Source organism: Semicossyphus pulcher, unplaced genomic scaffold (genome assembly GCF_022749685.1).
Source record: "Semicossyphus pulcher isolate SPU_LCO1_2020_fin unplaced genomic scaffold, fSemPul1.0.p SCAF_15, whole genome shotgun sequence".
In the NCBI taxonomy this organism is placed as follows: domain Eukaryota; kingdom Metazoa; phylum Chordata; class Actinopteri; order Labriformes; family Labridae; genus Semicossyphus; species Semicossyphus pulcher.
This window is the reverse complement of record NW_027211659.1, coordinates 24,203,996-24,218,955: the sequence shown is the minus strand read 5'-3', so window position 1 is coordinate 24,218,955 and position 14,960 is coordinate 24,203,996. Positions and strand designations below refer to the sequence as shown.

At 42.1% G+C, this 14,960-nt stretch overlaps 1 protein-coding gene across 1 annotated transcript in view; it reads left to right on the top strand.

The window, feature by feature from the left end:
- The first annotated feature begins 1,753 nt into the window (after positions 1-1,753).
- The window catches only part of col5a2a (collagen, type V, alpha 2a), a 44,287-nt gene continuing 31,080 nt past the window's right edge, over positions 1,754-14,960 (top strand). The window contains exon 1 of the mRNA XM_069662729.1: positions 1,754-2,000. Coding sequence (XP_069518830.1) covers positions 1,910-2,000 — 91 coding nt within the window. The 5' untranslated portion in view covers positions 1,754-1,909. The remainder of the gene's footprint in view (positions 2,001-14,960) is intronic.

Here is a 14,960-nt window from a genome sequence, read left to right as displayed (position 1 = left end):
TGATTTAGACAAACTGATTCCCAGAGCACCTTCCCCACCTTCCCTTTTGGCAACATTTCTTTTAAATGACAGGATCTTTAGCAAACAGGGGTCAACTGTCAGTGCTTGCAGTGTTTGCGGTTTCCTTTTTTCCCCCTCAAAGTTTCCACAAAAAAAAACAACAACTGAAGCTTCTCGTGAGTCTTGCAGCACGGGGACTCCGGAGCGGCTGACCCCCGGTTTGTGGGCGGGACAAACAAGAAAACAGCTGTCTTTCTCATTAGCGCTGCTCTAGCCTCTTAAACCCCCGTCTCTCTTAACACACACACACACACACACACACACACACACACACACGCACACACATGCACACACCCTGTCTGATGGGAAGCCAATCACCTGATGCTTTTAGCACCTTGTGGACTCGGCACACAGCTGTTTCCTGTCATTCGAGGGGTCAGGGTTAGTTGTGTGTGGCACAGTTTGGGGGAAACCTGGGTGTCATTTTAATAAGTTTAATAAAGTATTTAAAGGAATTTCAAAGAGTTAGAATGTATATTGAAGGGTATTTATTTAACTTTATCTTTAACCAGTTAGCTGGACTTTGATTGACAGGTAAAAATAAGGTGTAAAGTGATGCTGTATGCCATGAAATCACTTGTGTGGTCTCTCTTTTTTTGTGAATTTGGAGGAAAAACAAGAAGCGTAAAGTGACGATTTGAAACAACAGTGAGAGATGACTCTGTAGAGAATCCTTCCGCTGCTGTTTTTTCCCTCCTGTTTCCCAAACATGAATCAATGGCGTCTTTATACGAGCCATTTAAGTGTCATGGAGAACTCTACGACAGTATCTCTCATGTCTTTTGGGAGGAAGAGGAATGGCTCGTCATGACAAAGAGTCACATTCTGAATTTGACCTCTAACCTTTATATACCTTTGACTTTTGGGATTGCATGAAATGTTCTGTTTCAATAATAAAGGTTGGGCACAAACGTAGATTTTGTGCTACATGCTACGATCTAGGTTAAGACCTTTAGACACACCTGCAGTCAGTGATACATTGTACTATGATCAGATGCAACACCAGTATAAGCACTGTCAGAGGATTCCATGTTATGTCAAAAGGTGTTGACCTCAGATTTCTCTCTAAATTTACACTCTGGATTCCCGATCGTGACCACCTACAATCATGACCACCCACAGCCACTGTCACACACAGCTTCAGCTTCTATCTCTCTACCTGCACTTTTGACTTCAGTAGGTGCAACTTTAAGAGAAACCGCTGATTTAAAAAGCAAACATACAAACAGCCAATCTTGTATGCTACAATTTCTCAACAAACAAAAAGAGTTATAAACTCTATTCATACATTTAACTGCCCTGTTAAACAGATTCTCTCAGCTTACTGTGTGTCCTCTTTGGTGCCTCTGAGACGGCAATAAAACAGCACTTTTTATGATCTTGCTAAGCAACCACTTGAGAGGAGAGTTAAAAATCAGCGACACATCCAAACAAGCAAAGTCATGTTTCCTTATCTGTTCCCCGATCATCTTTAAGTATACGTCTATTAAAGCCTATTAAACCTATTGCATTGGGAGAAACAGACAGAAAGAATCACTGGAAAGTATGAGGACTTGTGAACATGGGTGTAGCTCTCCCACAGCCACTAAAGCCTGTGAGAGGATGGTTATGGGAGAGGGCTGACAAAAGGGGGAGGAAAATTAGGCTCGCCAGCATTCTTCTCATTTAAAGCTGTAACTACACAAAAAAGCACTCACGCAGTCTGGGCTGGGTCTGCTTGCTGCTTACAAGGAGGGGGACTCTTGTATTCATGGTGCTGCAGTGATAACCTGAGCATTTTTTTTCCTCTTTTTCATCCTTTTTCCCCTTTTCTTTGGGCACACGGAAGGCTCATGTCTTTCTTATAGACATGATGGGCTTCGTGCATTTAAGGACTTTCCTTTTTCTGGTGGTGTCCGTGGCTCAGGTTCTGATTGTTACATGTCAAGATGGGAACAGTGGTAAGTGAAGCCTCTGCTGTTTATTTTAACACCTAATCGCTGTTGGGTTAAATGTGTGAAGGTTGCTGGTGTTTGCCCTTTGAATTAACCGAACATTAGCTGGGACATTAGTTTTTTTTAGCTGGGTTTAGTTGTACAAATCATGTGTTTTCCCCGGTGGTTTAAGCAACTGATACAGAACCCCCTTAAAGTTTGTTCTTGATTAGAAGGAGTCATTTTAGATAAGACAGATTTCACTGATTGTGTTCATTTCTCTTGTTCTGCATTGCTTTTTTGTGCCAGAGTGAATCCTCCATGTACATGCAGCTTCATTTGTTCTTTCGCATTGTGAAGAATTGACTTTTTTTCTCGGACAGCATCTGGAAATGCAATAACTGCATGGAACATGTAAGTTAGATCTGTGGCGGAAAATGATTGAGACAAACCAATCGTCATTATTAAAGACTCCTAACAGTTTAGAAACAGTTTAAAAGAGATCCAGAGCGGATTATCTGCAATTGGCAAACGAGCGGTGCATGTCAGGAAACAGTCCTGTGGACATCTGTCAGTGATTGCATGTGATGTCACCCTCAGGCACTGAAAATGTGTGCCGAGGAGGGAAACCAGCACCTTTGCGGGTTTTGCATTACGCCTGCACCGCTCGGCCACTTTGGAACGTTCATTAAGTGTTACCACAAACGTTTTTTCCCCTCTTTCGGACAGCGTTGTACATCTGCTGAAAGAATTTGCGCAGCGGAGCGTGCGCGCCTGTGAGGGAACACAGACTGCGTGTTAATGCGGAGCAGATGTGAGGAGACATGAGAAGCAGAGATGCTGCTGGAGTCTCTGAGTCACTCGGTGAACTGTGGGGCTGCTGATGTCTTCAGCTGGCAACATCCACACCTGGAACACCTGAGTGTTCTTGTTTTACTTGAACTACACTTCCCCCTCTTTTCCAGCTGGAGTGTTTGAAGTCTTGTGTCGTCACAGGGACTGTGTTGTTTTTACGTATGATGTCACACTGAGACCTGGAAAGTTCACTTGATGGGCCCCTGATGGAGTGTGGAGTCAAACAGTGCGGCCAGACAGGAGTGTTTATTTTCTCTTAAGCCATCTGGATAGTTTAAGTTTTTCTTTCTTTATATCATTAAGTTAAATGAGTTGGCTTTTCTGACTGTTCAGTTTCACATTAAGCAGAGAGAGATGGGTGATAGTGTGGAACCAGACAGAGCACCACCCTGTGGTGAATGCAGCATGGGGCCCAAAACATGGAGTTATGCACACTTCACTCTGTGGAACAAAAAGTTTTAACACTAATAATAGCACTGGTAGTGTGACAGTGCAGCTGATTAATTTTTACTTAATTACATGGACACAAGTTTTAAAGGGGAAACTATGGAAGAAAACACAACATTTCCAAGCTCTACAACGTTCTGCTTCTCTGACATGAACAAGGAAAGTTTGTCATGTAGTTCAGAAGCTCTTCCAGGCTCTGTTTTAACCAGCTCCTCCATTTTCCATATTTGTTCACGTGAAGCAGCACATTGCTCATGCAGGCTTCTTTCCATGGAATAGTGGTGGGTGAGACGATTGCATTTGGACCAAACAAAAACAGTGGAAAGTTCATGGTTTTTGTGGACTCAGGGAAAATGTGGTTCACCAGAGTTTTCAGACAATGTACTCATGTGTGAGAGAGCTTGTTACACGTGATGGAACGGTAACAGTAGTATTGTTTGGAGTAGTTTTGAATATGTAAATCTGTCTGTGTGAACAGCAGGAGACACAGAACATTTCTACACATCCAAAGATGACGCTCACAGATATTCTCACAGAAATGATTCCCAGTGTTCCTGAATTTAATTGGGACTTTTATTTGGAAAGTTCAACTTCAAACTGAGTGCGGGTGAATGCTTATGAAACTCCGTAATTGATAGCAGACTCATTTAATCAGCTATCAACTATCAACACGATTCTCTATAGTCTCCTCTCTTCTGAGAAATGAAAAGAAATCAGCGAAAGTTGAGGACGTTGAGGTTGTTGGAACGATTCCCGAGCAGCCAGACTCCGGTGGAATTTACAAAATCACATATCGTGCTTTGAAGACTGAAAACATGTTTAAAACAAATGTTGAAAGTTTTCATATACAGCTCTGAATTAAAGTCATATGTCTGCACATGTGCGGAAAGTTAGCTTGCAAAAGAACATAAGTTGGCAAATGAGATCAAGGGGCGGACTTTAAGCGCACAATTGGAAATGGTGATGCCAGCATAAATTACCTGGATGAAACATAAAACCCTCACGCCAAAACTTACAGGAGGAGCATTTAAATAATATTCAGAGTCAGGTTTACGGATGTGAACATGGAAAAAGGAGAAAAACGCCAAGAGATCTTTGATTCCAAGAACAAAAAGCAGGAGTGTGTGCCCAAAGCTTTCGCCTGAGATGGATTCATGCCTCTGCACGTGCATGTGTGTGTGCGTGAACATAACTCCTCCCAGACGCTGACATAGCTGTAAAACATCTTCAAAGATGCCACTTAACGCCTTACATCAAAGAGACCAAACACTCAGACTGACAGTGGATTTGGTTTGTTAGCAGAGTCACAGTTGTCTCTGTGTTTTTTGGGCTCATCGCAGCCAAATCTACACAAAACACACCAGCAGGAAACAAAGATCTGGCATTCCAAATCAACACACCAACATGAGGTCACCCCGTCCTCCAAATTGCTTCCAGTTGTTGTTGCCACATCACTGACATCGCAACAAATGGGCTGTTTTCTACCAAAGCAGAAACGTCCAAACATGTGAATTCAAGCAGGTCCACAGACGGCTTTGATTAGAACCACATGCCGCATTTTTCAGCTATGACTTGATTACACGCCTCTTTTCTTCCACAGTTACGGGGGTCGCTGAACCAGATTGTACATTGTCTCGACTTATAGGTTCTGAGGACGTTTTTTTTCCAGTGTGGCGAGATATCTTGGTGGCACAGACGATGGAGCTCATAGTTTTTTAATGCAGCTTGTGCCTGGGAGGACTGCTCCATGGGAACCACTTATAAACCAAATTATTGCAGTCAGCAAATGGAGGCTTGGGGTGGGGGGATGACTTCCAGATGTTAAAATGGTGGCTTTGGCTGTATTTGGATATTATTGGAAAAAAAAGGTCTTAGCCTTAGAGACAGTTGGAAGGGGAGGATGTTAAACGGCTGATGTAAGACATTACGCGTCATTATTAATTTAGGGTACTGGCTCATGGTCTGCCTAACAGTCATCTGTATCTTTGCACCGAACACCTCTGCAGGTTCAAGTTAAAGTAACTGTTTGTTCTGAAGCCGTACAATTACAGCTCCCACTGACAGGTTTCCTGCTGCGTGATTGGCACTTACTCTCCAATCTGCCCTGTGATCCTCTGGGCCTGTCCATGTGGGAGGATGACAGGGCAGGACGTAAACAGTGAGTGGGCTGGGTTCCCAACGGCTGTAACTTCATTCTAATTAAGAACGAGCTGGAGCTGCTACTCACACCAGTCATACAGCAGGAGTGGCTAAATTATACTGTATGTGATCTGTCATAATTCAATAACTAAAACACATGTCAGGTGGATGCTAGTGCTGTTCACAGTGTGTCGCAGCAGTGAAAGAAGTGCAGATTAAAGGTGCACTCCACACTTTTCACACATAGAGTTTAGTTACACTTTAAATTTTTATTTTGTATTTTATTTTTACAGAAAGTTTTGGATAACAATCAAGAAAAAAAACTCGTCCAAAAAGTGGTCTAAAAAAGGATGCTACCCTGTTGCATCATGGGAAATGTAGGATCTAGCTTTTTTGTAGGGTAACTCATTCAACTAATTTATAGTGATAATCTTGAATATTTTCATTTAAATGAATGTCTGTTAAGTCTCTATCTATCGCCGAATGAGGTAACACAATGCTGATTGACCTATGGCCCACTGATGAAAGCCTTTGCATTTGCAGTGTTACAGACTGGGTGTCCAGTTAGTGACGTGTTTTCCATCACCCAGCAGTGGTTGGTCTGCCAGAGAGGGTAGGCGGAGCAAAGCGGCTGCTTTTCCGCTCTCTGCAAGTGTTGCGAGTAAACAGTCATCTACTATGGCTGAACAAACAAAGAAAAGATGGATGACTACAGATGCAACTTCAAAAATAAGTGAAAATCCAAAGAAAAAGAAACAAACTCGATGCTCAGATGAAGCGAACAGTCTAAAAAGGAAAGCGACCGTCAGCGAGGAAAATCAAGAGTTACAACCGGAGCCAACCGTGGACGTCACACATGCAGCACTGTCTGGATGTCTAAGAAGTGTGCTCCCGCAATTACCGTTTATCGCCATAGGTGCCGCCAAAGAGAACGAAACTGAAAAATCTTCGAGATTACCATCTGCAATTCAAATTATTATCTTTTCGAAATCTGACTCCTTGTCGTTTCCCCGACTTTATTATTTCAAGCACAACAGACAAACAAAGAACTGTACATTTACAATTTTCTCTTAAATGTATTTTTAAATAGCTCATAATAAAAATCACAATAACTAGCTGTATTTACCTGTTCTGTTATTTCCAAAACCAGGTTTACAAAGTGCTTTGAGGGGTGAAACAAGAGCCATGAAAGCGTTAATGTCAAAAACAAAAGCAACATCAATAAAGCAATAAATAAAAAGAAGCAATTTTGGTAAAAGAAACAACAACAATTAAAAAGTAATATGGTCCACAAATGTGACTTAAGACAAACAGGACTGTGATATTAATGCCTGGGGAAGCCATCACTGGTGCACGGTGCAGGCTGCCTGTGAGTGTTGATACAGCTGCTTGTAGTCTTCTGGAGGACTTTTGCCCGCTGGAGCTCATCCTCTGCAGGTTGGCAGGTCTCACAGTAATATAACACTCTCCCTGAACATGTTCGCTGTCTCTCCCCTGGTGACTTTTTCAAAGGCGGCTGTAATTGTTCAAAGTCTTTCAATTTCATGAGATGTTATGACCCATCTGGGAGCCGGGCTGCGCGACGCGGTGCTCTGGGCCAGGTAACGATTCAGCAGAATGAGATTAAAGTTGCTTCTAAGTCAGTAAAGCAGAAAAGCAGAATCATCATTTGATTTAAATTGGATGGCATTTTAAGATGATTTTTAGCTTCTCCTCATAACTTCTCTTTGATCATTTAGATGCTAAGGCCCTACGCTTACTTGTTTAAACGCCACAGAATGGTGTCTGTCAGCCATAATTGCAGGTTGCGGTTAGACCTAAATTCTAAGTTGTAGTGAGGTTGTGTATATTACGACTGCTGAGGGTGAAGAAGTGGAGCTACATGGGTGTTGGTGGGTGACAAGGGTTAGCAATGTGGCCTGAGTTATGTTTAGGCTCTTAACAGCTTGTTGGACAGCTGAATGACTTGATGGTGAAATGCCTCATAATGTGTGTGTGGTAAAAAGCCTTGAGGTCATTTCTGAATCCAGGAGGTCTTCTTGTTGTGGAGCTGAGGAAGTGAGAATTTTGTTACTGACTTCAGTAATAAATTTAAATCGTAGGCTGCCTTATAAAGTAGTGCATGTGACTGAACGTCTTGCAGCAGTTTGTCAAATAGTCACAAAGATGTAATATTATTGTGTACATGTACACGAATGTCCCTTTTTTCATGGTAGTCGTATTTTAGTTAGAATTATATTTCGCCACACAAGCATCTTCGCGTTAGTCAGCACGGCTGTATGGCGTGGTGATGGCAGGGGGTACGTGTCCAGCAGCCTCCAGGGCTCTGTGCCTTAAAGCTTGTTGTCTTTCACACTGCTCTTGTCACATGTGCAACCGGAAGTAACCTTTGACTTAACCAAGTTATTTCAGTGCCGTCACCTCACAAAAACAATATGTTGCTGCTAGGTGGTATTTGGGCACAATAAGCACTTCAACTCAAACAAAGTATGTCCAGGAGGACACAAAAGATACACGATGTTATTTAGGACAGTAAAAGTAATCCAAATTTGACGTTTGGTCTCGCAGGAGACCCAAACTTGGGTCTCCTGCTCCTTGAGTTTGGTTTCACCCGTCCATCGCCCCTGACCAACAACCAACTAGATTCTCTAGCTCTATGTCGCCCCCCTTCCTGAAGGCTTCACCCTGCGGCAAGAAAAATAATTCTAATTGAAATATATCAGACTGGAATTTTTTCCTGACTGACACAAAAAGGGGGAAATTCATTTCCATGTTTATCTCTTGATTTTTTAATTTCATTGCTATTTAAAAAAACGAACTTTTTCATGTAAATAAACGTTAAGTCACTATCTATCACCAAAAGAGGTAACACAATGGTGACTGAGCCTATGGCCCGCTGATGAAAGCCTTTGCATTTGCAGTAGATCGTATTTTTACAGACTGGGTGTCTGGTGCAAAACTGGCAGAAAAAATCACAAGCTGCGCCCAGTTAGTGATGCGTTTTACCATCACCCAGCAGTGGTTGGTCTGCCAGAGAGGGTAGGCGGAGCTAAGTGGCTGCACTTCCAGTTTCTGTAAGCATGGCAAGGAAACGATAATCTACCATGGCTGAACAAACAAAGAAAAGATTCAACTTCAAAAATAAGTGAAAATCCAAAGAAAAAGAAACAAATTTGACGCTCAGATGAAGGCAAACAGTCTGTAATGCTGCAAATGCAAAGGCTTCATTACTTTAATAAGTATTATAATACTTATTATTATAATATTCGGTGATTCCCATTTTTGCTGTCTTTTGGACTCCATACTTCTGTACCAGATCAATGGAAGTCAGTCTAAACAAAGGAGGATCCCTTTCATAGAACAATATTTCTTCCAGAGGCTCTCGTTCAGAGGGAAACATGTGAGGTCCTGCAGCTTTCCAACACACATCGTGCTGGATACCTCACTGTGCAACAATGCCAGATCTCAGCAGGGAATATGATGTTTCTTGAAATGTCATCTACCATTACACTCATCTTGTGTGCAAAGCAGATGCATGTGGTAGCTGGAACCAGCATCAGCTCAGATTATTCGAACTGAAACGTGGCTCCAGGAGTCATGCAGGTCATCAAGAAAAAGTAGGACCAAGGGGATTCTGGGTATTTAGATACTTTTTTCCCCCAATTGGATCATGGTCTGTTGCATCAAAATAGATTTCTATTTGACAGAAGGGTTCATTCTTTCTACACAATGTGAGTCTGTGCTGCCCGTTACCCACCGGCCGCAACGTCCAGTCAGTGTTCCTGAACAAACACTTCTCACACAGAGCCAGACCAGTGAGATGTGGAAATGTCTGCTTGTAGTCGATGACTCATGGCTACAAATTAACCTCGATGATTTCACCAAATGGGTAAAACACTGCTGCAGAGAAACGGCTGAAAGAGATGGGGTTTTTAGGGGGAATAAGTTTAAGCTTGGACATCAAAAGATTTAGTTTCCATTTAAATTGTCAAAACGTGAGCTTCACAAATCAAGCTTCCTTCATGCAAAGCTTTGAATTGCTTGTGTTACTGTGTGGAAAGTTAGAGACTCTATAACCAGAAGAACAACAAATCTAAATGCTTGCATAGTAAATTACAGAATGCTAGCTCTGAAATGATGTCCATATGACATCAAACGCTGGCACTTTGCATTTTTGTAAATAAACTTCAGAACAAACGCCCCGCGGGTTTTCCTAAAGAAACACTATCTGAATGAATAAGCGTGTAATTTCCGTGGTGTATAGACATTCTGACTTCACTGTATCGGCCACATCAGTTCCACCCCGCCAAACACGTCAGGTTCACACAGCTGTGTTGTGCATCATGCCAGTCTTTATTTACCTGGGTTAAATCAGAGCTCTAACTACAGGCCTTGACTCTTGATTTCTATTTAATCTCATGCTCCCTCTTGTTTCTAAGCCTTTCACTGATGTGGCCCCATAATAAGAGGGATCAGCTTTATACATGGGAAATGGCCAGAGAGAAGGAAACTTCATTTCATCGTAATTTCATAAGGTGGATTGAAGAGGAAGAAAAGACTTAAGTGGAGAGATCAAAAGGGCTGAAAGAGAAAGGAGGAGGACAGAGAGGCAGGAAGGAGGATAAGAGTGGGGATCTATAATGAGAGAGAGGAAAACAAGAGAACGTGAAAGGGTGTGGAAGAAGTGGCAGACTATTGTGTGATAAGTAAGGGGAGATAATTCTCTGTAGTCTTATCTCTACAACCTGTCCGTAGCGTTAGACTGATCCAAGTCCAAAACAGGGAGTCATGTCGAATTGGAATTTCTTCTGGAAAAGTATGAGTCTCTGATCTGGCTGTTAGTCGTTAGTGAGCGCTGTGATTTATGATCAAAATGTAAAACAAGGATGACATAAAACATAGCGTTGACATTTTTTAGTGCAAATGTCTGCCTTTTCTTTTATACAGAAGCAAGTTGTAGTGATGTTAGTTATGCTCGAAATGTTGAAACATGTTAACTTTGCAAAACTTTTATCTTAGCAAGAGCTTAAAAATGAGGTCAGTTGGCAGTGCTGTATGTAGGCTGAGGAAAAGCAACCCTGGTTTTTGTCCTTTGGGAAGACTTTTCTGAGGCTCTCACAGCTGCTGGTGACATGTTGAATAAAGAATGCAACAGTAACTGTTACTAATGGCAGGGAGGAGTTTCAGCAAACAAACTGCAGCAGATCTGCCAAGAACTAATCCTCTGTCGATGGCGGTGCAGGGAAGCTCTCAGGATGCTTGTTAAACTCTTCTTCGCTGGTTGGTGCGGTTCGGTGTTTTGCTGTAATGTCACAAGGACCTGGGTGGGAATTTTCCCCTCATACTTCTTTCATTAGAGAAATAAATGTCACTGTGTATGAGTGAGAGAGCATTTAGTTCTAAGTAGATTAACTACAATTAAACTCTGACTTAATTTCCATCCATCCATCTGTTATAATACACCGCTTAACTTGTTCAGGGTCACGGGGGGCTGGAGCCTATCCCAGCTGTCTTCGGGCGAGAGGCGGGCTCACACCCTGGACAGTCAATCACAGGGCTGACACATTGAGACAAGCTTTCACACTCACACCTACAGACATTTTAGAGTCACCAATGAACCTAACAAGCAAGTCTTTGGACTGTGGGAGGAAGCCGGAGTACCCGGAGGGAACCCATGCATGCACGGGGAGAACATACTAAACTAAAATTATGCTACTTTCAAGATTCATATTTCACTCCTGCAGAGTAGCTTAGCATAATTTACAGTTACAAAAACTTTTTCTCATACTGGTGCTCTGTGCAGGCCCTCATACAACCTCTGCCTGAAACGACTCAGTCAGCTCTGTCCCTTTAAGAAACCCCGCCCCTACAAGTCTACTTTCTTCTGATTGGCCAGCTCTCCAAAGCCTGCTGAGGCAGCACTTTGTGACATCAAGAAGTGCAGCAGCCTGCAGACTGAGCTGAGAAGCCTGGGGATTACTCCAACATACTTTTACCTACAGATTTGAAACTTCACTGATGTTTAGTCTGGACATCCAACATTGTAACATTGTGTCTTAAAACCTGAATTTCCCCCCTGAGGATCAATAACGATGATCTTCAAATGTGAAACAGCATCATACTCCCTCTTCAAATTCTGTTATTCAAGAATTGTGACCAAGAGGCACTGAGCAGGAAAATCATGGATAAAGATATTATTTCTATAAACAGATATCTGCATTTGAATACAGTTACTGTAGGCGAGGTGCAAGATTTTGGTGTCATAAGCATTCTGGTTTCCATTTGTAGTCGTAAAATGCAATCTCTGAACCCACCGGCTATCATCTAAGTTTTGCATTCTAAACTCTTAGAGCACATATCATGAAATAACCACTTTTTCCAACCTCATAGGCTACATATTAGCCAATGTTTAACTCAGTATTATATTAACACTACTACGGGCATGGGAGATCCGGCTCTGGTGAGTTTCACTGATGCCAACTTTAAAAAGACATCCATGTGGCCGCTTCATTGCCAGGCCTGTGTGACCTCTCAAAGAAGCAGAGCATCATAACAGCACCCCTCTGACCTCATCACCCCTCTCACTCCCTGTGTCTGTCTCCGGCATTTACAAAAATGCCGGCTGCAGTAAACTTCAAGGGCTCCATTTAGCAATAAAGAGAAAGTGATAAATTCTGTGTGTCCCCTGAGGCTTCAGCATGAGTGATGTCATCACAGATAGGGGCCTCACGGTGTCGACCCCCTCTCGGGCTCAGATATTTAGCCTGTTTTACCCACAGCTAACACCGGCGACCGGCCAGCACAGCCACTGCAGTGTTTAAACCTGGTGTTTAAAGTCTTTAAAGAAGGATGAGTGTACTACAGCTAATGAGAGTCCCAGGTGGTTTGTACCTGCAGAGAGGCAATCACTGGAGACTGCCCAAGCTGTTATCCCTCTGTGTTTTTAGTGGAGCTCAGCAGACTTTAACAGTTGCTGGGAGAATAATAGTCGATGTGGTGACTATCCAAGCAAAGTAATAATAGATGTCTCCAGTAAGAGCCTGAACAGCTTGAGGGAACAGTTAATTTACTTCACCTGGAATTAAGTCACGGTTTCCATTTCAGAGATGATACTGGACTAAAGCCAACTCAAGCATATCACAAGATGTTTGGAGAAAGTTTGGGCCTAAACATCTGCTCAGACACTGTTTTCTTCACGGATTTGGCCTCGGCTTCCAAAAAGCCTCTCCATAACATTGGCTTAGTGCTTTAGTTTCAGGACTGAGAGGCGTTTCTGAAATTCCCTTTTCTGTGAATACAATCATGTCAGATAACTTTCAAACAAGTAGCTCCCAGCGATGTTTTGCATTGTTCGTGGTACATTTTGAAGCTTTTGATGTGGTCATTTCGACATTCCAACATACTTTAATTTCACAAAGTTGTCCAAGCAGATTGTGTCTATCAATATTAGAGAAAGGTTCCCAAGAGATGTTTATCTTTGTGTCCGGGTAGTTTCCTTTTTTAACCAGAAACAGCCGTTACATTGCTCTCTTCAAAGACACCAGACTCCATTAACAAAAACATTTTACATCATAAAACACCCAAGTTGCTGGTCTCAATTGTGTAGTGTTTTAGTGATCATGTGTGCTGCTTGTTTAAATGGATGGATCATGGATCATTACAATCTAAAACATATTTTGTGTAACACAACAAAACACAAAAAGACAATCTAGTCAAGGAAGCAGTAGACGAGAAACTCCCTTGTTCTAAGAGGTAAAATTACTTTTTCGTCAGTGGAGTCTGGTGGTTTTACAGAAACAAAAGTAACGCCTATTTCCCGTTTCAAATATATAATACTTCTCTTGAGCAAAAAAGTTTTACTCTGTGGGATTCCTTCCAGAATGTTGTTAGACACTTGGACTACCAGTCTGAGCCTGTCAGTTGCTAAAAGCAAGCTCTTTCATTGGACCAAAGAGTGCTTTTGTTTGATCCGGCGCATTTGCCCCAAAGGATTACATTGCAGCCATCACAGCCTGTTTTGATGCTACCTGTAACGGCTATTTCCCGTTTCAAAAACAGCATCTTTCTATTAACAAAAAGGTCTTACTCTGTGGTATGCTTTCCATAATGTTGTTAGACACTAGATTGTCAGTTGCTAAAAACAGGCTCTTTTTTGTGCTTGTTTAATCCTGCGCATTTGCCAGAAAGAATTACATTGCAGCCATTGCAGCCTGTTTTGCGTACTGAAGGAATGTATTGCAGCAGTTTAAAAATCTATCTATTAATCATTTAGGCCCTAAAATAGGTAAAAACAAATAAAGAAAATAGGGCCCAGGTTTAAAAATACCGGATTACCCTTTAAGCACTGGATTTACTTCTCTAACTACTCCCATTACGGCTGAAACATGAAATGGTTAATGGCAAAGCATAATGGGCTAAGTCATTATTTAAAGTATCCTCATTTATCCCTCATGCTCCGTAATTCTTTACAGAACGTTCTGCACATTTCAATAGATTGATATTCATTAAGGAGCTTGTGCATACTCACATGATTAGGGACTTTTTAGTCCCATACTGCACTTACCTTTTTATTGCTCACATTCAGAGTTGGAATTATAACTGATGCTGTTGTCCCAGACATTAAACGACAACCTGGATTAGAGCATCAGTCTTGGCTCACCATCTAATGTAAACATTAATAATCTTTTGACCTCGCACCATGCAGTCCAGCTGAAAATGTAAATATTTATGGGGAACATCCTCTGCCTGAGGAGCTGCACATATGATACACTGTCTGCTGGCGCTATGGCCTCACTGTTGCATCATTTCTCCGAGCTTTTAGAGAAACAAAATGGAGAAAGAGAGCAAGAGGGGAAGACATTTAGAGATAAGTGCAACAGGAAAAGAAAGAGTGCAGAACAGGAAAAACACCGGAGTGTGGAGGAAAAGTCCAGAGAGAGGCGGTTTGCTTTGATAGGGATAAGGAGAAAGAAGAGGAGATTGGAGAGCTTGACGGGGATATGAGAAAACACAGGCTAATGCAGAAGAATGAGTGGGATTGAAAAAGAGAGCCTGCGGCAGCCATTTGGTTTGAGGATGCAGCATCCTCTAACTGCTTTAGCACTGAGGTCAGACTAAATGTAGAGGCAATAAGTCGCTCTTGCCTTTGGGGTTACCCCTTTATACAGGAGGCCTCAAAAGTCCCAAACACCTGATGAATGATAATAGTTGAACATGTGTGTCCCATCATAAGTCCCCCTAACCCGTAACTTATGACCCTATGCTGTACGCACTGTGTAGACTGTGTTGGCTTTATTGTATTAATGTGGTTAAAGCTGCAACTTTGTGCGTTTTAGTGTTGTCTGAGTTTGTCTCTGCTCTACTGATTAAGGTACTTTAACTGCAGAAAGGCTGCACAGGAAAATTGTAACAAGATGTGTTGCTTATGCAATCACCTTTAAATATTGTTCCTGCACAAGAATATTCAAAGTAAATTGCAGTGAAAGAGGGAGACGAACATTTTGTGCCAGCACCTCGGTCTATGCTTGAAGAGACAAACAGATGTGT